This window comes from Tachyglossus aculeatus, chromosome 16 (genome assembly GCF_015852505.1).
Source record: "Tachyglossus aculeatus isolate mTacAcu1 chromosome 16, mTacAcu1.pri, whole genome shotgun sequence".
NCBI classification, from domain to species: Eukaryota; Metazoa; Chordata; class Mammalia; order Monotremata; family Tachyglossidae; genus Tachyglossus; species Tachyglossus aculeatus.
Window position 1 is genome coordinate 46655288 of NC_052081.1, and position 21525 is coordinate 46676812.

Sequence of the window (21525 nt, forward strand, 5' to 3'; positions counted from 1 at the left end):
ACTTGTATCCGTTTCCTGCTTTCTCCTCCAGTCAGATTTTGCTACACGTCGCTAACCGGTCCCTTAGTACTGCTTCTGCGTCCCTTAAAAAAACAAACAAAAGATAGTAGTTTCTTCATATTCCTGTGTTTCACTTTATAGGACACCAGTTCAGCTCCATAAATATCTAAGTAGAGCCAGCATTCGTCAGTGCAAGCCTAGTCATTAGGGCGAGAGAGTGCAGACTATTCCTTGTCCCGATCTCGGAACAACAGATGATCCGGACCAAATAGAAATGCCACCATAAAGGAATGGTGTGCCGTTCTGCGGGGAACGAGGCTCTTGAAATCCGATTAATTTTTAGCGCATCAGTTTTCCGGAGCCCCTGGGTGTAATCGAGAGTGTTAATTCCGGGCCTCCCGTTTTTGCCCTCCAGTCCAGCAAGTCTGTCATAGCGGTTGGCAAGAGGAACCGAGTCTTATCTTGCCCATCTTCCTCAGCCTGCGAAAGCAATAAACCCGGACTGGCCCTGGCATTGTTGGGTCTCATTTCGTTTGAACTTTCCATGGGAGTCCCCGAGGCTCAGGGCAAAATGGCCAGCCGGTGAAGGGGGTCCCGGGGGGTACCGTCCGGTGAAGCCGACGGAACATGCCGTTCGAAAGAGCTCACTGAGCAAGCAGGTGCCCCATCTCCAGATGTGAAAGTTGATTCCGGGGGACGCATCTGCCGCCACTCCATGGTGGTGTCCTCTCCCAACTGCTTGAGAAGCAGCGTGGCTTAGTGGAAAGAGCCCGGGCTTAGGAATCAGAGGTCGTGGGTTCCAATCCCACCTCCGCCACTTGTCAGCTAGGTGACTTTGGGCAAGTCGCTTAACTTCTCGGTGCCTCAGTTACCTTATCTGTAAAATGGGGATTGAGACTGATTGCTACGTGGGACAACCTGATTACCCCATATCTAACTACCCCAGCACTTAGAACAGTGCTGGGCACATAGTAAGCACTTAACAAATACCAACATTATTATTACAGTGCCCTGCACACAGTGAGCGCTCAATAAATGCTGTGGATTTATCGTGATTAAGATATTTCTTCTTTTTGACCCCCCTCCCCAATTTTCCAATAGGGGACGAGTGCAGAACAGGACAATCGTTTCAGCAACAAACAGAAGAAGCTTTTGAAGCAGCTGAAATTTGCAGAATGTCTAGAAAAAAAGGTACGGCCTCCCACTGTACAGCATAGGGGTCTCGGTACAAATCTGCCGTGGGGTTATTCTGCGAGCTCTCATCACAATATAATGAGCATCAAGGAAGGTCTTCACCCCTGCCCCATTATCTACCGGCATGGAAATTGAAATCCCCTTTCCAATTCCTCCCTCCCATTCTCCCCCACACCCAAAGACGTTCACATCTTGTCTTATGCTGTCGAGTCGTCTCCGACCCTTAGTGACTCCATGGACGCATCTCCCAAAATGGCCCACTCTCCGTCTGCAGTCATTCTGGTAGTATATCCGTAGAGTTTTCTCGGTAAAGATACGGAAGTGGTTTACCATTGCCTTCTTCCGCGCCGTAAACTCAAGTTTCTGCCCCTGAGTCTCTCCCAGGCCGCTGCCGCACAGCACAGGTGAGTTTTTGAAAGCCCTTCATAGCCAAATCCAAGCCGTTCAATAAGTAGTAGTAACAGTTTTTAGTAATAATGGTATCCATCAAGCGCTTACTGGGTTCAGAGCCCTGTACTAAGCGCTGGGAGAGAATACAGAGTGGAGAATTAGAAGCAGTTCTGTCCCTCACAAGGGATTTGCCTTATGAAAGCCAGAGTAAAACCCCCATTTTTATAGGGGCCCACCACAGACTTAATACATGGGGTAGTGGAGTGCGTTAGACCAGGGTTGGATGAAAAAACCAGGGGGAATCCCACCAGATGGGGATGTTTAAGTTGTCACTTTCCCTTCTTCCAACGCAGGTAGACATGAGCAAAGTAAACCTGGAAGTGATAAAGCCTTGGATAACAAAACGAGTAACAGAAATCCTTGGGTTCGAAGATGATGTAGTAATTGAATTTATATTCAACCAGCTGGAAGTAAAGGTAATGGCTTTGAAGTGGATATTGTTTCTGAATGTGTAATGCAATGTTATGAAATCTGCGGGAACTGTGAATTTCTCAGTGGAATACAGATGATACAATTAGGGCTTTATTGCATTGTATGTTGTGAAAAGAAATTCACTTTGTAATTTAAGGCTGGAAGTTTAGTGAAGGTGCATAGTTTTGAAAGCTACGCAGGTGAAAAAAAAATCAAACTTACTGTTTGTAATTTTGCTGTTACATGTTAAGTTACTTTGACAGCAATTTTCTAATGATGATGTGATTTATGATTTAAAAGGCCTGAACCAAAATGGAAGTTATTCCTTGCGTCTGAAGTATAGCACCATCACCTTATTAGGTCACAGCAGAGTGAGTGTCCCATTGTCGCTCTGACCCAACTCCCTTGATGATGCAGTGTGTGTTTGGAGGTGAGTTGTGTAAAGTGGCCGAACAACAACAAAAGCACAAACAGGAGAACGAGAGAGCAATGGGGCGAAGCTTCACACTGCTCTTTGAAATTACCGTAACGTGGACGGAGCTGTGTGTGAAGCGCGTGGGGCAGTAGGAATCGGTTAGGAGCTCATTCTCTAACTACGAATACCAAGGGCCCCGTTAGCTCCTAGAAGAGGCGACAGCCTAAATCTAGGCTTGGGTTTTGATTGACCACTTCAGTTAAATTTAAGCTGCGGACTGAATTTAATTGGCGGCCTCGTTAAGACTCAGATGAGGTAGCTTTTTCTATGAGGTCTGAGATGGTGATAAACTCACTTTAAAAAAAAAAATTAATTTTATTTTTTATTTTTATTAAGATAAGTGTGCCACTGCAACCCAAGGGACTGTAAGATGTACCATTTGAATTATTGGCATACATGCTTATGTGAATGTATTTTATGTTAATCCTTTTTTCAAAGAGTTCACCCCTTTCAACTGATAAGGTATTGCCGTTTTTTATAATAATTCGCTAGCTGCATTTTGATTTGACTTATAAAGAATACTTAATTTAAATATATATTTATATATACATACACCCCACTTTGGAGGCTTTTACGCCCTTTACTCGAAAGAAACCAAAACCAGGGAAGTCAGTTTAAGCACTAAGTTTAAGCTTAAATTTCCTTTGAACGAATGTTTTACTGCCTTGTATGTTAGCGCACTAGAGCCTAGAGTGGTATAATCCCCCTTATCCTGAGCATGAAATTAGAGTTTAGAACTTTTTTTTTTTTTAAAAAAAAAAGAAACGATCTTTTCTTTTTTTGTGGTTGTGTACTCATTATTGCTTGTTCGTCTTTTGCAATTTAGATAAATGATATAACATTAAACTCAAGGTGGTTGAGTTGCAGTAGGGAGTCGGAAGCAAGCCAAGGGACCATCTTTCTCTACAGGGGACTTGGCGATTCCAAACCCCCCCCAAGGTTCCAAGAAGAAACTGAAGACACCTGGAATCTGTACTTGCTTTGTGCTGTTGAGCTGTGCTTGTTCTATGGGGCCTTGTTGCTTGACCAACAACCGTAGCCTTTCAACTCTTTCCTCCCCTTCCCTCCCTCCCCCTCCCCTTCTTATTTTTGGAGACCCCCCCCCCCAGACCTTTTAGCCCTTTGTGGACAGGGCAGAATCGGACTGAGACAGTTTTGTAACAAGAGGGGCTTTTCATTTTGGTTTCGTTCTTTTATTTTGTATTTCGGTGGCCGTAAAGCAGTCAGGGCAGGCCTTCCGGCTAGAATTTTGGCGAGAGTAAGAAAATGCATGCCTAAATTCCCGTCAGCCTTCACAGTAGGCCATAAGGGACGTTAGAGAACACCACCTTCCGTGTTAGACTCACGTGCCATTTCGGCACACTTTGCAGATCCACAGAACAAGGGAAATTGTCCAAGGAAGCACTTTCCTCCATCTATGAGAGAATTTGTAAATGATGATTGAATTCCAAGTCGTTTTTCCAGCTACACAGTCCCCGTCCCCCCACCCTCGCCCCAAAAATTATGTCATCCACAAAGGATTAAGAGGCTGCTTTGAATTTTTGGTAAAAGTGAGAGAGAGAGAGAAATTGGTTATCCTAGCTAGTGCTATTTGGCCGAGAAATCATTATGGAAATTTTAAAAAAAAATTAGCATTGAGTTGTATACGAAATCTTAGCCCCACTGGTAGACTTGTTTTAAAGTAATGTATAGCTTATTGGGTTTTTTTCAAAGTAACCTGTAGATCTTCCTGTCATGTCTCTCTGCAGAATCCAGATTCCAAAATGATGCAGATCAACCTGACTGGGTTCTTGAACGGGAAAAATGCTAGAGAATTTATGGGAGAGCTGTGGCCCCTTCTGTTGAGTGCCCAAGAAAACATCGCCGGGATCCCCTCCGCTTTCTTGGAACTGAAGAAAGAGGAAATAAAGCAAAGACAGGTGACGGACGACTCGGGGGCGGGGGCGGGGAGACGGCTCAAGCGCCGGAAGGGACGTGGATGGGTCAGAGACGGACCCTGCTCCTCACCCAGTAAAGCGCTTGGGAAATGTAGGTAATCGGCAGGTCCGTTCCGTTGCAACCGATGAGAGTCGACAGTTGGTCCAGGTTCTCTCCTTCCTCGGTCCATCAGTCAGTCAGTACTTGTTGAGTGCTTTGAGTACAGGACACTATACTAAGCGTTTGAGTCCTTAATAGAGGTGCCCAGCTGGCCTGTAGATGTTCCTGTAAATTATTTTTGCATGTGATTGGTTTTTCGAGAGATGGGGAGGGAGGGGAATGCAAGGAGGGCCCGGTGGGAATGGCTTTGATGTGTGCATGATCCTGAGTTACTTGGATTTGAGGTCAGTCGGTCAAGGGTGCTTGAGGGTATCTTAAAGCTGTAAACCTGAACCTTGCCCTTTTTCTCCCACTAGTTTGTGATCTAGTGGGGGAGAAAGGCACTAAAATACATTACGGGTAGGTTTTCTCCCACTAGTTTGTGATCTAGTGGGGGAGAAAGGCACTAAAATACATTACAGGTAGGATGAAAGGGGGAATCCGTACATGAGTAAGTGCTTAAATAATTGACCGGGTAATATATGTATGTTGGGAACACCTGGATAATCTTAGGGGTTGCATTTGGTCTTTTTAAGAATACGCAGAGCCTGTTAGGGGCTTGCCTGAGTCTGAGGGGTTGAAATTAAAAGGGGTCTGAGATGTGCGCCTTCCTGCTTAGGAACATTTTCTGACCATCATCTTTTTCTTTCTTTTTTTTTTTAAATGGTATTTAAGTGCTTACTATGTACCTACTATGTGTCAGGCACTGTACTGAGTGCTGGGGTAGATAAAAGCTAATCAGGATGGACACAGTCCACGCTCCACAAGGGGCTCGCAGTCTCAGTTCCCATTTTACAGAGGAGGTAACCGAGGCACACTGAAGTGAAGTGATTTGCCCGAGGTCCCATGACAGACAAGTGGCGGAGTTGGGAGTAGAACCCACTCCTCCCGATTCCCAGGCCCATCCTCTATCCACGAGGCCACGCTGCCTCTCAGCGCCGTTGTCCAGTTCGTTAGGAGGGCAGTTCTGTTCGTCACAATCCAGGTTCTGTTTTGGGTCTGTTAAAAAATAAAATAAGCTGAAGAAACGGGCTCACGAGGAACATGATGTGAAGTCAGAATAAAAGAAAGCCAAACTTTGTTAGGTGTGGTCAGCCGTCCGGTGGCTTGGCTGACCCCAGTGTGGCCTTGAGGCAAAGGGAGTGTTTTAGGTGGAAGTGACTGCTCTCCCTCTAGAGCGGGCGTCTTCTCTACGTAAACTTTACCATGCACCGATGCAGACTTCCCCCCATGCGGGCACCGTAAGTTGAATGCACATAACCTAGTCCTACTTGCAGATTGAGCAGGAGAAATTGGCATCGATGAAGAAACAAGATGAAGACAAGGACAAGAGAGAAAAAGAAGAAAAAGAGAGCAGCAGAGAAAAGAGGGAACGGTCGAGGAGTCCGAGAAGGTATGGCCATCTCCCCAGAGGTGTGCTAGCGGTCCCCCCTCCTACACTGGGGAGCCGTTCTTTAACCTGGCCTCACTGTTCAGCCGGAGATTTTAGGAAAATGAATTTGGCGGGTGCCGTCCCCCGCAAATTCTGATTATTTATTGTCCCGTTTTTTTAATCCCTTTGTCCTTTTTTTAAATCCCATTTTCTTTCAAGCAATGGTATTTATTGAGCGCCTACTGTGGGCAGAGCACTCTGCTAAGCACCAGGGAGAGTACAGTACAACAGAGTTGGTAGACACATTCCCTGACCATAATGAGCTTACCGATCAGATTGCAGCGATCCTCCTATACTGCTTTACTACGTTTGATTTCCTCATCTGCTGTCCTGTAACAATACTTCTCTTATATCTCATGCTTTTGCAACCCACCCACCTCACATCATCTTCCCCCTTTTGAAAGCCACCCTCATCCATCCAGTTACCCACATTCCCGTACTTCCCTTCCCGTTTCCAATTGGCCCACCCTCCTTGGACTCCACTAGAAAGTTCCAGGCCAGTTTGGATTTAGTCCGCATTTTATTCTTTGGCAGGCCTTTTGAGATTTCCAAGGGCTTCCTTTTTCCTCAGGTGGTGGTGTGTTTTTTCCAGTGCCCCTTGTAAAACCAAGAGAAGGATGTGCTAATTCATTAAATCTTTAATCCTGTCCATTTAAGTGTTCGACATTGACAGCCCGTTTAGAGGTGAAAGAAAGCTTTGCCATAGTTTGAAAGCCTGAGGCCGATTAGCCTACCCACATCTAGAAGGAGAGCTTTGGGAGTGAAGGGCCAATTCAGTGATCCTTGCCTAATTGCCATGAGGGATATTGGTCAGTGATGTTCCTTTGGGTTAATCTAAAGGACCATTGGGAGAGGAGTGCTCTCCGATTGTCATGGCTTTGTGACTAGGCCTGGGGGCAAGCCAAATACCAAGTGTCCTCCTTGACGCAGGGAATGAAGTAGGGGTTTTTCTTGACCCCATGTTGTGTCCCCTGGCCTTCAGGCTCGTTTGAGCCCATCCCCCTACTCCCCCTTGAGAGAAGATGAGGCCCAGATCCAGCCTGCCGGACAGTTTCCACTGGTCTGCCTTTTCCATAACGAACCCTCTCAGTTCAGTTCATCGTCCTATTTTCCAGCCACTCTGGCGCTCTCGCTCCCCACAGCCCATCAGCCGTGAGAATGCAACTCCATTGCCTAGTGAGTTTCCAGGAGGGGCTTCTCAAGAGCAGGCCGCAAACGCAGACTTTTCCCTTCCACCGAAGCCTCGCCCCCCGCGTCGGCCCGAGACCTGAAAGAGAAACTGCTTTTGTCCTAGACGCAAATCGAGATCTCCTTCCCCTAGAAGACGGTCCTCCCCAGTAAGGCGAGAGAGAAAGCGCAGTCACTCTCGATCTCCCCGTCACAGAACCAAGAGCCGGAGCGCTTCCCCCGCCCCGGAAAAGAAAGAGGCCACTCCCGAGCTCCCAGAACCCTCTCTGAAAGCCAAGGAACCGTCTATTCAAGAGGCCACGTCCACTAGGCAAGTATAGACACCTCGATTCGGGAGTTGGGCTAGCATCGGCCCCGTGCGGTTGGTGGTTCCCGAGACCAAAACTTAACCGAGCTGTCTTGTGCTAGCCGGGTGTGATTGAGAACTACCCCCATTTTGGAGCCAGTGAGTGCCGAAAGCTCGGCAGCTGGGGGGGGAGAGAGTTCAGCGGGGCCCGTCTGCTATACTGATAGAGCGAGCGCTGAAAAGCCCCAACTTCGGGTTTTAACAGTGACATCCTGAAAGCCCCCAAACCCGAACCCGTCCCAGAACCGAAGGAACCTTCTCCCGAGAAGAATTCAAAGAAAGAGAAAGAGAAGGAGAAAACCCGTCCCCGGTCCCGGTCCCGATCCAAATCGAGGTCACGGACTCGTTCCCGGTCCCCCTCCCATACCCGGCCCAGGCGGCGACACCGATCGCGATCCAGGTGAGTAGCACCCCCATCCCCCCCCACCATTAACTGTTCTTGTGGGGGCTTTAGGGGGGTCCTGCAGATTGCCAGAACCGGCCCTCGGCACTCCAGGCTTGCCTTGTCCTTGTTCGGGGCAGTGAATTCACAGGTCGAAGGAACTGAGCCTTTCCAACTGGGAAGTACGGGCTCCTGCCTAGTCACTGAAGCTTTCTCCCTAGGGACACTGTCAAAAGAGCAGAAAGGTTGTGTGTAAAACAATTCCAAAGCGGGAGAAAGGGTTGGGGTGTGGGTGCATTGGTTGTTAAGGAAGAATCGCTCCCCCTGCACCTCACCGCCTCCTTAGAGAAACCCCATTCTCCCGGCTCACTGGATTTCTTCGTTGGTGCCAGATCTTATTCCCCCAGAAGGCGGCCAAGTCCCAGAAGGCGGCCCTCTCCTCGAAGAAGAACCCCTCCGAGACGCCCGCCTCCCCCACCGAGGCATAGAAGAAGTAGATCTCCAGTGAGGCGGTGAGATTTTCGGCTTGTGGACATGGAGGGTGGGGCTCCCTGGGAGGAGCTGGGCCGGTCGCTTTCACGATGCCCACTTCTCACTCTGATGTTTACTCCAGCGGCCCAGAAATCAGCATGGTCATCATTGGGGGTAGGGCTTGGGGAAACCCATTCTTCCTTACTCCCGAGTCCTCCTCGTGTGGCTGTGCTCGGCACTTTGAAAACTGCCCTTGCCATTTTTCCAGGTTTTGTCAGTCCAGGAGAACTGTTCCCCACCCCATGCCCTCCCCCGTCCTGCGCTTCTCCTGACTGGTCGGTCTTGCGAACCCTGCAGTCATTCATGGAGAGTTAGAATACTGCTGTTGTAAGCAGCTGAGCATAACGGTCCATAACTGCCCATATCCCAGTTGTCCTTGAAAATGATAAAATGAAGTCATAGAAAGATAAAGCATTTTGGAGCTTATATATAGTAGCTTAGCAAGTGGCCAAAGAGCCATTATCGGTCATCTTTTTTTTTTCTCTCTCTTTTTTTTTTTTGTCTTTTGGCTTTTTGCATGCCTGGGAGAGCAGGTAAGAAGTTAGGTTAAAGATTCCAAATGCCCCCCATGTTTCCTTTCCTTCAAGGTGTGAGATTTTTCTAGCAAAATTTTTCTAGCGGGGATTAAAGCAGGAGAACAAAAGTGCCCCTCATTGCCTCACCAAAGAATGGCTTCTTGGGGTTTTCCCAACCCCCGTGCCAGAGGGTCATGTTGGAAGCCGGGTCTTGGGGTGCCTTTGGGAGAGAGGGGCAGGGCGAGGGCCCTTTCGTTACCTCGGGCACCTGGCCTTTCCAAGTCAGCGTCTGGCACTTGGTAAGCGCTTACCAAGTACCACAATTATTATTGTTCAGTCAGAATTGGCAGCTCGTCACCCAAAAACAGGCAGCACTGGCTCTAGGCCCTCCTCCACCCCGAGGGTGAATGCCCCCGGGGAGGTGGCTGCTCTGTCGGAGTTGGGTATGGTAAGGCAGAGCACTCCTGAGCTGCTTAACATTCCCCTTTGGGTGGTACCGATATCGCACTCAAGGCAGGGTTTTTTTTTTTCAGGTCCTCAGAAATTCTGCAGCCAAAGGTGCATTCTGCAGGTACCTATAAATGCAACAGAAATTGCCACTGATTTTTGCTGCAGAATTCTGGAGATCTCGGCCTTGGCCTGCATAGCGCGAATCTGTGCAAAGGGAGTCTTCCTCTCTGGCTAACCCCGTTGTAATCAAATTGGTTAACTATCCAAAAGGAGAAATAGTTCATCTTAAAAGGAGAGGCAAAAAAAAAGTACCTACCCACAAGAAAGACTTTAAAAGTAGGTTTTCCTGAGGAAAAGTTAATTCTGCAACTCAGCAGCCGCGTATAGTGAGCGCCTCCCTTGTGAGGAGGGAGCACTGTACTAGGCGCTTGGGAACATACAGTCCTCGAAGAGCTTGCTGTCTACTCCTGGAGGCACACTTACCCGCAAGGTCCAGGGACGCCCCAGAAGGAAGGAGGTCAGGGCTCCAGGGCAGAAAGGCAGGTGGAAATTGGCCAGGGCGATTTTTTTTTTCTCCCCAGTCTTCATCTCCAACATAGCTCTTCCCTCTGCTCCCATATTCCAACCTTTAGCTGCCTTTGGCATCTCTGAATCTCCCGGTCGTTCGGTCCCCTAAATTCGCAAGTGGAAAGAAGGGACGGAACGCCCTCATAACGTACGCCAACCTCGCGTGTGGTCGACATTCTCCCCGCCCCCTCCGGCCCCGGGGTCGGCTCAGCGGGTGAGCGGGTGGCTTTTCCTCCCACAGGAGAAGGCGGTCGTCGGCCTCCCTGTCGGGGAGCAGCTCGTCGTCGTCTTCCTCCCGGTCCCGGTCCCCTCCCAAGAAGCCGCCCAAAAGGCCATCCAGCCCCCCCCGCAAGGCCCGCCGGCTAACTCCGTCGGCGAGCCCCCCGAGGCGGAGGCGCCAGCCGTCACCCCCCGCCAGCCCGCCGCCCAAAGCCCGCCGCTCACCGACACCCCAGCAGTCTAACCGAACGAGGAAAAGCCGGGGCTCCGCCTCTCCGGGGAGAACCTCAGGAAAAGGTAAAGTCAACCCCCCCCCCCCCCCCCCAACTTCCTGTCCGTGCCCACGGAACCCGGGCGGCCGTTAATCTGGGGCCCAGGAAAACCGCCCTTCCGTCACCTCGGGAGCCTGTTCTTCCCAGGATCCTGGCTGAACCCGTCCTAGCTCGTCCTTTTTCTCCTTTTCTTTTTCAAATGATATTTGTTAAGTTCTTACTCATCTGCCAGGCACTGTATAAAGCGCTGGGGTAGAGACAAGGCCATCAGGTTAGACACGGTCTCAGTCCCATGTGGGGCTCACAGTTTTATTCTGCATTTGGCAGACAGGCAGTGAAGGGAAGTGACTTGCCTCAGGTCACGGAGCAAACAAGCGGGGAGATGGGATTAGAATAATAATAATACCCAGGTCCTTGTGACTACCAAGCCTGTGGTCTAATAATAATAATAATAATGATAGCATCTGTTAAGCGCTTACTATGTGCAAAGCACTGTTCTAAGCGCTGGAGAGGTTACAAAGTGATCGGGTTGTCCCACAGGGGGCTCACAGTTTTAATCCCCATTTTACAGATGAGGTAACTGAGGCACAGAGAAGTTAAGTGACTTGCCCTCCCCTCCTCAAAAACCTCCAATGGCTACCGATCAATCTGCGCATCAGGCAGAAACTCCTCACCCTGGGCTTCAAGGCTGTCCATCCCCTCGCCCCCTCCTACCTCACCTCCCTTCTCTCCTTCTACTGCCCAGCCCGCACCCTCCGCTCCTCCACCACTAATCTCCTCACCGTACCTCGCTGTCGCCTGTCCCGCCATCGACCCCCGGCCCATGTCCTCCCCCGGGCCTGGAATGCCCCCAATCCCTCTGCCCATCCGCCAAGCTAGCTCTCTTCCTCCCTTCAAGGCCCCGCTGAGAGCTCACCTCCTCCAGGAGGCCTTCCCAGACTGAGCCCCTTCTTTCCTCTCCCCCTCGTCCCCCTCTCCATCCCCCCGTCTTACCTCCTTCCCTTCCCCACAGCACCTGTATATATGTATATATGGTTGTACATATTTACTACTCTATTTATTTATTTATTTATTTATTTTACTTGTACATTTCTATCCTACTTATTTTATTTTGTTGGTATGTTTGGTTCTGTTCTCTGTCTCCCCCTTTTAGACTGTGAGCCCACTGTTGGGTAGGGACTGTCTCTATGTGATGCCAATTTGTACTTCCCAAGCGCTTAGTACAGTGCTCTGCACATAGTAAGCGCTCAATAAATACGATTGATTGATTGATTGATTGCCCAAGGTCACACAGCTGACAATTGGCGGAGCCGGCATTGGAACCCATGACCTCTATCCACTAGGCCACACTGCTTCTTCTGTCTTCCTTGAAGAAGCAGTGTGGCTCCGTGGAAAGAGCCCGGGCTTTGGAGTCAGTGGTCATGGGTCCAAATCCCGACTCCGCCAGTTGTCAGCTGTGTGACTTTGGGCAAGTCACTTCACTTCTCTCTCTGTGCCTCAGTTCCCTCATCTGTAAAATGGGGATGAAGACTGTGAGCCCCCCGTCGGACAACCTGATCACCTTGTAACCTCCCCAGTGCCTAGAATGGTGCTGTGCACCTAGTAAGCGCTTAATAAATGCCATCATTATTATTATTATCAGAAACCTTCCCCCCCGCTGCTGGCAGAGCCCCAGGACTGACCAGAGTGAGGCTGGGTGGGGGTGGGTGGGGTGGAAAGCGCTTAGTATAGTGCTCTGCACACAGGAAGCGCTCAATAAATACGATTGATTGATTGGAAAGGATCCAGATCAGACAGTTGGCTCTCTCTCCTGGCCTCAACCACGCATCCCCTCCCTTTGACCTGCTTAGGGAGCTGACGTTCCTCGACTCTTCAGGGGCGCCAGCTTTTCTAGACTGTGAGCCCGTTGTTGGGTAGGGACCATCTCTGTATGTTGCCAATTTGGACTTCCCAAGTGTTTAGTACAGTGCTCTGCACACAGTAAGCGCTCAATAAATACGACTGAATGAATGAATGTGGGGAAATTTTTAATAGTTTCTTCCCTTGCTAGTGGCAACTCTGGACAGTGCAACTCCATAGGCCCAAGGAGAGCGGGGGAAACACGAAGTTTCATCAGTCACATTATTTTGATGAACTTAACAGCCTGGTGATTCAGAGGGTACCCGGGCACTCTGAGACCAGTCGCCCTGAGCCAGGGAGGAGGCTTATAACAAACGTCAAAGAGTCTGGAAAAAGGGATTTTCTAGTGTAGAGAACCTCAGAAGGATGAGCTGAAAGACTAGAGTAACAAGGTTAGGTATTCCTGATGGTAACATAATGGAAAGAAGAATCCTATCTGAAGGCCCCTGGGCTAGTTAGAGAGAAGCAGGGTTGGTTTCCATACAGAGGGTCTTGTTTACATTCAAAGTTCATTAAGTGGGGAAGCAGCCCAGATGCTAGAAAGCCACTGTTCTCCGAGTTTGCTTAGCAGGAGGTCAACCTCCCTGTGAGTTAGTAAAGGAGAAACCAGTCAGAGCAGAGATTCAGGAGGAAGGGAAGGGGAGAGGTTTTAAGGGGGTTTTGGGGAGAAGCCACGAGGGCTTTTTCTACATTTGAAGAGAGATCCCGGGTAGAAGGGCAGATCCTCTCTCCCCTTCTAGACTGTGAGCCCACTGTTGGGTAGGGACTGTCTCTATATGTTGCCAACTTGTACTTTCCAGGCGCTTAGTACAGTGCTCTGCACACAGTAAGCGCTCAATAAATACGATTGATTGAATGAATGAATGTGGGAGGTGCAGAGTCCACCCCAGGATTGGAAGGAAAAGGGCAGAGGGTAGACTCAGGGAGTGGCTAGCCCAAGTGAACCATCCGAGGGAAACACTTCCAAGCCACTAAGGAACCCTAAGGAAAGGTGGGAGATTAGGTGTGGTCTTAGGAACTGGCTAAATCAGACTGGTGAACAGGCCTCACCGAACAAGAATTGCACTTGGTTTTTACCCTGTGCACATAAATGCCCACTTGTACCTCGGGCTGCTGTCAGAGAGGCGGAGAGGGCCTCCGACTGCGGAAAGCGGGAGGGAAGTTCGGGAAGAATGATCCAGAATGACCAACTGCCCTGTAGAGCCAGGGGCTGGCTGAACCCCCCACCTTCTAGGGGTGCCGATAGACAACGGATGGTGGCAGCGAGGGGAGGGGATTAGGTTTCCAGGTAGTGCAGGGAGGACTCCTTAAAGTTGCCCTGTCCTGGAGAGGTGAAAAACTCTGGTGGCAGACAGCTCTCAATCCCAGTACTCTTGGGGCTCTCTCAGCTGAAGGGAAGGCTGCCCTTCTCTTTCCCCACCCCCGGCCAAAGGGCCACACTGTGTCATCCCAAGTTTCTTTTGATGTCTTACTGGAGAACTCGGTTTTCTGATTGAATTAGTTCAAGGCCACACTGTTCTTCTGAGGGAAGGACACTGTGTTCTGCAAAAATGAGCGGCCTGTAGAGCCGTCGGGTTTGGTTTTCAAATCACTGACGTCACATTTAGGGCCTGGGCGAAGCTCTTTGGAGTGTTGTTTTTACGTTGTTGTGTGGAAGCCCGTTGAAGTGGGGCCAGGCTAAGAAAGCATGAAGTGTGGAGTCTGAAAAGAAAAGAAAGACGAATATACACCCTCCCTTAAACTTAACTTAAACTTAAACTCGGCCTAGGGCCACTTTGATTCGGGAAATAATTTGTTGGTGCCGAAGCAATGTCCTTAGCCCAGGCCCTAGTAGTCGAGAAGCATCATGGCCTAGTGGATAGATCATAGGCTTGGGAGTCAGAAGGACATGGGTTCTAATCCCAGCTCCACTACTTATCTGCTGTGTGATCGTGGACAAGTCACTTAACTTCTCTATGCCTGTTACCTCATCTGCAAAATGGGTATTAAGACGGTTTGCCCCAAGTGGGACAGGGACTGTGTCCAACTTGATTAGCTTGTGCCCCAGCACCAAGAGCAGTGCTTGACAAGTAGTAAGCGCTTAAGCACTATGTTGTTATTATTATTACTGTATCTGCTTCCATGCAGAACTGCTCTGAAGTACTGAGTAGAATTTCCCTTCCTATTAGAGGTCCCCAGAGAGGGCATTTCTCACCGTCTTAGTTTTTATTTTAGCTACCCCTCTTCTCCTGTGCTTAGCAGACCAAAAAAGGGGCTGCTGACCTTTCTCTGAATATTTACCTTGCAAAACTTTGATGACAGCTCACCCTCAAGTTTTCATGTTGGTCTGGTGATTCTGGTCACCAGAATCTGGTCTGGCGGCCGGGTGGTCTCGCCTGGAAGACACCAAAAGGCTTTTAGGGGCTTTAATCAGACCGGTAGAAACTAAAGTTTTTAAAGCGGCTTTAAGATTATTTTTGCTGCATAAGAGCGACTTCCCATCAATCTAGTCTACAGAATTGCAAATATTAAGGGCCTCTGAGGACATTTAAACCCTTCGTTTAGTACCTTGCTCTGAGCATACCTATCTAAGCTCAGCAAAGCTATGCTCAAACCGAGCCATGTAATTAGTGGAGCGATATGCCCCAAATTTGGTTCCAGTTTGTATCATGATGGCAAAGTTACTGGCGGTTCAGGCTGTCTTTCCTCTGATCTAGATTTTGTTTTCCTCTCCTCTCTCCTTCCCTTCTAGTGACAAAGCATAAAGTTCCGGAAAAAAGAGAGTCACCGTCACCAGCACCGAAACCTAGAAAAGTAGAGTTGTCAGAGTCAGGTAAGTTTTTCTTGACGTTACTGTACTTTTGACTGGCTTAGGTGTCCCTTCGTGGATTTGGAAGTTCCACTGCCTTCTCTTAGACAGTGCTGGGGTGGGCTCAGACCTGCTGGCTGTAAGGAAATATGAACCATGGGCACTCGAAACCCTTTTTTAACCCTGAGACTCGCCAAACAAATGCCCCTACCCAGTTTCCCCCGAGAAGCAGTTGTGGCCTAGTGGATAGAGCACGGGCATGGAAGTCAGAAGGGCTTAGGTTCTAATCCCGGCTCCGCCACTTGTCTGCTGCGTGACCTTGGGCAAGTCACTTAACTTTTGGGCCTTGACTACCTCATCAGTAAAATGGGGCTTAAGACTGCGAGCCATATGTGGGACATGGATGGTGACCAGTTTGTGTTTACTGTGTTTACAGTGCCTGGCACCGTAGAAGCACTTAGCAAATACCATAAAAAAGCATCTACTATTGTAATTGTGGTAATTTAAGCGCTTAACTGTGTGTCAAACCCTGGGGCAGACACAAGTCAGTCAGGTTGGACACCGGTCCCATCCTGCACCGGGCTCCCAGTCGAAGAAGGGGAACAGGTGTAAGTCCACATTTTACAGAGGAGGAAGCCGAGGCAGAGAAGTGAAGTGACTTGCCCAAGGTCACAGCGCAGGCAAGTGGCGGAGCCGGGATTAGAACCCAGGATCGTGCCGTCTCCACTAGGCCATGGCGCTCCTGTGGGTTTCCTTGGGTTCTAAATGTATATCTCTTTCAGAAGAAGACAAAGGCAGCAAAATGGCAGCAGCAGATTCAGTGCAACAGAGGCGCCAGTACAGAAGGCAAAACCAACAGTCTTCATCAGGTACGGAAACTCTTTCTTAATGGGGTGGTGGATGGCGGGGTGGGTTTCTCAGGATCTGGGCCGTTAAGCGCTTAGTACAGTGCTCTGCACACAGTAAGCGCTCAATAAATACGATTGATTGATTGTGGGGAAGTAAAATGGACCCGTGGGATATTCTCTGGCCTGGTACCTGGAGGGGAGGAAGGGTTATAGCCCATCTCTGCCACCAATCACCCCGTTTTGATGGGCATGAGCCATCCCTTATCTCTGTGCCCCAGCGCTAATCGTCCTCTGTGGTATATATTGAGCTCTTACTGTGTGCAGAGCACTGTACTGAACGCCCAGGAGAGGACACTACCACAGTTCCCTGCCCACATGTCGGGAGAAGCGAGCGAACCCACCTCAGGAATCCATCACAGTGGCCCCTTGCCAGAAAAACCTAACAGATATTTTCAGTGGGATTAGATGAAATAACTGAAAGTGTTTAAAAAAGAAAAAAACACTCTCCTCAGTTGGAATAGATTAAGGTTCAGGAAGGAAACAGCAGGGTCGCTCACTGGCAGTTCAATCACAAAAGCAGCATGGTGTCATCGAAATAGCACTGGCCTGGGATTCAGAACATCATGGGTTCTAATCCCAGCTCCACCACTTGTCTGCTGTGGGGCCTTGGGCAAGTCACCTCAGTTCTCTAGGCCTCAGTTACCTCATCTGTAAAGTGGGGATTGAGACTGTGGGCCCCACGTGGGACAGGAACTGTCCGACCCGAGTTGCTCATATCCACCCCAGCACTTAGAATAGTACTCAACCCAAAGTGCCTAACAAATACCGCATTTGTTATGACAATAGTCACAGAGAAGGAAACAGTCAGGATAGAACAGGCCTCCAACCTGCAAGAAGTAGACCCCGCCTCCGTGGGTTCTTGTTTATCAGCCACCTCTGGCCTTTTGTTTTAATAGCCTATGGTTACACTGCAAGCGGTTTTTGTGGGGTCCAGAGGGGCAGAGGCACAGGTGGTTTTGTCAGAGTCCTAGCCAGCTAGAGCTGGGTGGTAGGTGTACGGCCCTAGCTGTTTTTTAGTAACCCAATTCCACAGGTGTCATGCCCTCGTCAGCTCAGGGCATCCAAACCTCGCAATGTGCTGTGCCAGCAGCGGCTCGATTTGAGGGAGTTGCAAAAAGTGTAATTCAGGGGCTAAATCTTGGAGTGTGCTTTTAAAAAAAAAGGACAGATAAAAGTAAGATTTAAATGTCCAAGAGTTGGCCTTGATTTTTAGTTTGTTCGCAGAATCATCAGCACGGGATGTGTTTCTTTGGTAATGCAGCTTTTGCTGATAAACCCAACACTTGACCCCTCAACTCCCACCCCTGCCCCCCCAACACACACAGTTAGGAGGTCCTGGAGGTGTCAAGGCCACCTTCCTAAATTGGTGTCGAAGCCCGGACTTTAGGCAGAGAAGAGCAAGGATGTGGGAAGAAGGGAAATCCCTTCCCCGCTCCAGCTGCCAATAAAACCAGATTGGCCAAACCTTCCAGACCCCACATTTCAAAACGCGTGTTGTTTCAGTGGGCAGTGGTGGTGGTACTGATAAGATCATTGTCTAAACTGAAGCTCATCTTCTAGGGTGTAATTTGTGGGCAGGAACTGTCTACCAATTCTGTTATACTCTCCCAGGTGCTTAGTATAGTGCCCTGCACCCCGTAAGCACTCAATAAATACAATTATCACCTGGCACAGTGAACCCACATAGGGCAATCTGGAAGAATCCTCAGAAGTTCGTAAATTGGTGATTTTCCCTAAGTTCATTGGATCTAAAATATTTGTTTTGGTATTATTTTTCCCAGGGGAGGTTTAGCCCAAATTGTCTTTTACGTTTGACTTAAGAGGAAGAAATCAGGTTAAATTGGGAATTCCATAAATCCCAAAATTCCGTAAACCCTCAGCCAGCATCCTCCCCTACCCCCAACTCTGCCTCGGGGGCTGGTTTGGGAATAAGCCCGCAGAATGGCAACCAAATCAAAGACAAAGCTACAAGAAACGCAAATTATTTTGCCACTCATACTCCCGAGACGTAACTTCCCATCTCTCCACTCTTTTGCTGTCTTTAGTCCGTTTTAGACTTGGGTTGGCCAGACGGGGGTCGAGGTAGGAGGCCGGCAGTGTCCCCAATGTTCCGGATATTCGAATCGGACAGTCCGTTGTGTTCACTTCAACTTGTGCGACCAATGTGGCTTGGAGGGGGAAGCCGGAGAGCACCGGGGTAGCCCAGTTGGCCCATTGGAAAGAGTCGGGCGGCGACCAGGCCGGTGGTAGAGGACATCATCATCATCATCAATCGTATTTATTGAGCACTTACTGTGTGCAGAGCACTGAACTAAGCACTTGGGAAGTACAAGTTGGCAACCTATAGAGACAGTCCCTACCCACCAGTGGGCTCACAGTCTAAAAGACTAAGTCTAAAAGGGCACTCTCCGTGAGCGGAAAAATGTTAATGGCATTTTTTTGTGTGTGTTTCTAGACTCTGGCTCCTCCTCCTCCTCGGAAGAGGAGCGACCAAAGAGGTCGAATGTGAAAAACGGCGAAGTGGGTAGGCGGCGGCGACATTCACCTTCCCGGAGCCCGTCTCCATCGCCTCGGAAACGCCAAAAAGATTCCTCCCCACGGTACTTTGATTTCCTCCTTTGATTTCCTTTGCCTCCTCGCCCTCCCCTGCCCCCTGTCAGTCTCCCTATATCCCCGACTCTCCAGTGGGTGGGAAACATAGTCCCATCCTCAGTTGAAAGACTCAGAGTGGCATCAAAGCTCCGAGCAGAGGGGGGTGTCTTACCTGCCAGACAGTCAGGGGCATTGCATTTGCTTCTCCGTTGGTGGTTGGTAGACTGCCATGTCTTCCCCGTGCCTGGCCAAGCGTTGAGAAGTCTTTGAACGCTTTCAAGAGCGCCGTCAGTACCTTGCGTCAAAGTCGATCGGTGATAAATGGAATTCTTGACATGTGTTTTTCTCCACTGCTCTCAGGATGCAGATGGGAAAGAGATGGCAATCGCCAATGATTAAAAGGTTGGTTAGAACTTACTCTGAAATCAGAATGAAGTGTTCAAGCTTGGGACCTCGGTTCCTTCGGGCCTCTGAGAATCATAGCTAGGGGTGGCAGATCCGGAGGCGGTAGTCCGACGGCGATCGATCGAGGAGACATCCGCCCCGGCCTCGGTTTCCCTTCTTGAGGATTTCGTGGCCTCGTTTTTGAAGTCTTTTTGTCTCCGGAGCCTGTCGTGACTTTCACAGGCGGGGTCCGCGACGGGGAAAGTGCACAGACTGAAAGCCGATCTGCAAGACGATTTCCGAAAAGTCATCCCGAGGTGGCCCTGAAACTAGTCTGCGTGCCGCTAGGCGGCCGGAGCGCCCGGGTGGATAGGCGGAGGGGAGGAAATGGATACAGATTCCTAGAAGGTGGAAGTTTATAAGTGGAGGGATTTAATGGGTCCCTTCTAGATTCTCTGACAGGAAAGGGAGGTAAGAGCCTCAGCAGCACCGGTCTAGGAAGCCCAGCCCCTGAGGCTGCTGAGCTGAGCCCGGTGTCCCCCCGTTCCTCGGTCTGATTTCAGACCGAGGGCTGGAAGTGGGGTGCTCCTGGGAAGGGGCTGGAGGGCTAATCCAGAGTTACCTGTAGTTGTGGGGCACTGCCAGTGGCAGACCCACTTGAGCTGAGCTCTCGAGCTCTGTTAACGTCGTGACTTCAACCACGACATTAGGGCCCAGAGAAACCCAGCTATTCCGTTCACCACTGCCCCGGGCCTGGGGACTGTCGAAGGGGTGGCGGATTGTCTCCTCCCCCCGCCAAAAATAATAATCTCGGAAAATCTCCCCTGACAGTTTTCCCCTGCCTCGGCCTCAGCTTTCACCCCGGTGAAATGTGGTGGTAAACGTCCTCCGCCCTGTGACAGTGGGCCCGGCTGCCCTCGGAACCATTTGGTCTTCATTCTTCCGGGGATTGCCTTGGTCCTCTGGTTAGGCGTAGGGGAAATCCGTTCTAAGCCTGAGGCATCAAGGCGGATACTTGAGATGGGGCTCCGGACTTTGTTTCTAAATGAAAACTACCGCAGTTTTATTCAAAAATGCAGGTAGCTGCGGACCAGCCATCCTCTTTTTCCCACTCCAAGTCTTCAATCCCTGATGGGCCTCCCGGGTCTTAGGGCAGCAGCTGTCTCGTGGGTTTTAGAGAGTCATGTTAGAGAATATCGATCTGGACCAGAAGATGAGAATTACCTTCCTCTGTCAGGAGGCCGATGGGACAATTGGGTACATGAGCCCACTGTTGGGTAGGGACTGTTTCTATATGTTGCCAATTTGTACTTCCCAAGCGCTTAGTACAGTGCTCTGCACATAGTAAGCGCTCAATAAATACGATTGATGATGATCTCTGTGGGATTTCGTGCTTGGCCGTGGCTGCTTTTGCGGTCCGTGGCCACCCGAGAGCACGGTCTCCGTTAAAATCACTGTGCCTGTGGCTACCCATCATCATCAATCGTATTTATTGAGCGCTTACTGTGTGCAGAGCACTGTACTAAGCGCTTAAACCCAGATTGTGCTTGGCACGGCGGGGCGGGGAAGAGGGGAATACAGGTGGTAGGAGAGAAGGATCTGCCCCGGTCCACGTTGCGAATCACCTGACCGAGCTCCTTCCCCTGGGCCGGACCCATCGGGAGGGCCAGCCCCCTTGTCTGGGGGGATGTCACCTCCCAGGTGCGGAGCGTGATTTTACGTTTCCTATTCTGCTGGAGCTTGGGGGAGGTCCATTTGCTGCCACTCCATGTCTAGGTGGCTTTCCCTCTGGGCCATCCTGGGCTCCTGACATGGTTTCAGCGGGCCCCTCCCTGCTCCCAGAAACACCCCAAATCTGCACACTTTGCGCCAAGTTGCGTTAGTGGGGCGACCTGTGCTCCCCACCACCGCTACCATCATCGCCAGTGATATTTACTGAGCACTTACTGTGTGCCGAGAACCGTACTAAGCTCTCGGGAAAGTACGAGACCGCACAGTCGGTAGGCACGTTCACTGCCCTCGACAGGAGTCGAACGTTGACCCATCAGATTTGTCTCCTGGAAAATTGGAACTCCAGCGGTGGGTGGGAGTCAAGTTTTCCGAATGAATACTGGAAGGTGGTGGTTTCACTTATTTATTTATATTTAATCCTCCGAACCCTTGGAGAGACTGCAGTTGGGCCTAGGCCCGGGAAACGCCTCCGCTGTGGGCTTGTTGTATTCACCGCCTGCCCGGTTTCCCAGCAGGAGGGAGGGATGGAGGGGTTTGGGGGCCGAGGGAGGGTACCCCGAGCATGCCCCGGTGGGGAAGGGCCAAGGAGATATTGTTGGGAAAAGAACGGACTTCTGTTAGCCCAAAAATTTGCTCTAAAAATAAAATACCTTTGATGACAGTAGTGCTTGTTAAGAGACTCAGCCTGGAGGCCCTCTTTTTTGTTATGCTATTC

General features: G+C 49.9%; 1 protein-coding gene across 13 annotated transcripts in view; it reads left to right on the forward strand.

Annotated features, from left to right (window-relative positions):
* Positions 1-21525, forward strand: part of SRRM1 (serine and arginine repetitive matrix 1) — a 37476-nt gene that overhangs the window by 6872 nt on the left and 9079 nt on the right. For 2 of the 13 annotated variants that reach the window (XM_038758538.1, XM_038758539.1), the window contains exons 2-13: positions 1102-1191; positions 1938-2060; positions 4279-4449; positions 5884-5999; positions 7333-7536; positions 7778-7972; positions 8347-8466; positions 10259-10533; positions 15139-15219; positions 15978-16064; positions 18559-18703; positions 19056-19097. In XM_038758538.1, the coding sequence (XP_038614466.1) occupies positions 1102-1191; positions 1938-2060; positions 4279-4449; positions 5884-5999; positions 7333-7536; positions 7778-7972; positions 8347-8466; positions 10259-10533; positions 15139-15219; positions 15978-16064; positions 18559-18703; positions 19056-19097 (1649 nt within the window). Of the gene's footprint in view, positions 1-1101; positions 1192-1937; positions 2061-2355; positions 3503-4278; positions 4450-5883; positions 6000-7332; positions 7537-7777; positions 7973-8346; positions 8467-10258; positions 10534-15138; positions 15220-15977; positions 16065-18558; positions 18704-19055; positions 19098-21525 lie in introns of those variants that run through there. The other 11 variants (XM_038758543.1, XM_038758544.1, XM_038758541.1 and 8 more) reach the window with 10 other exon arrangements.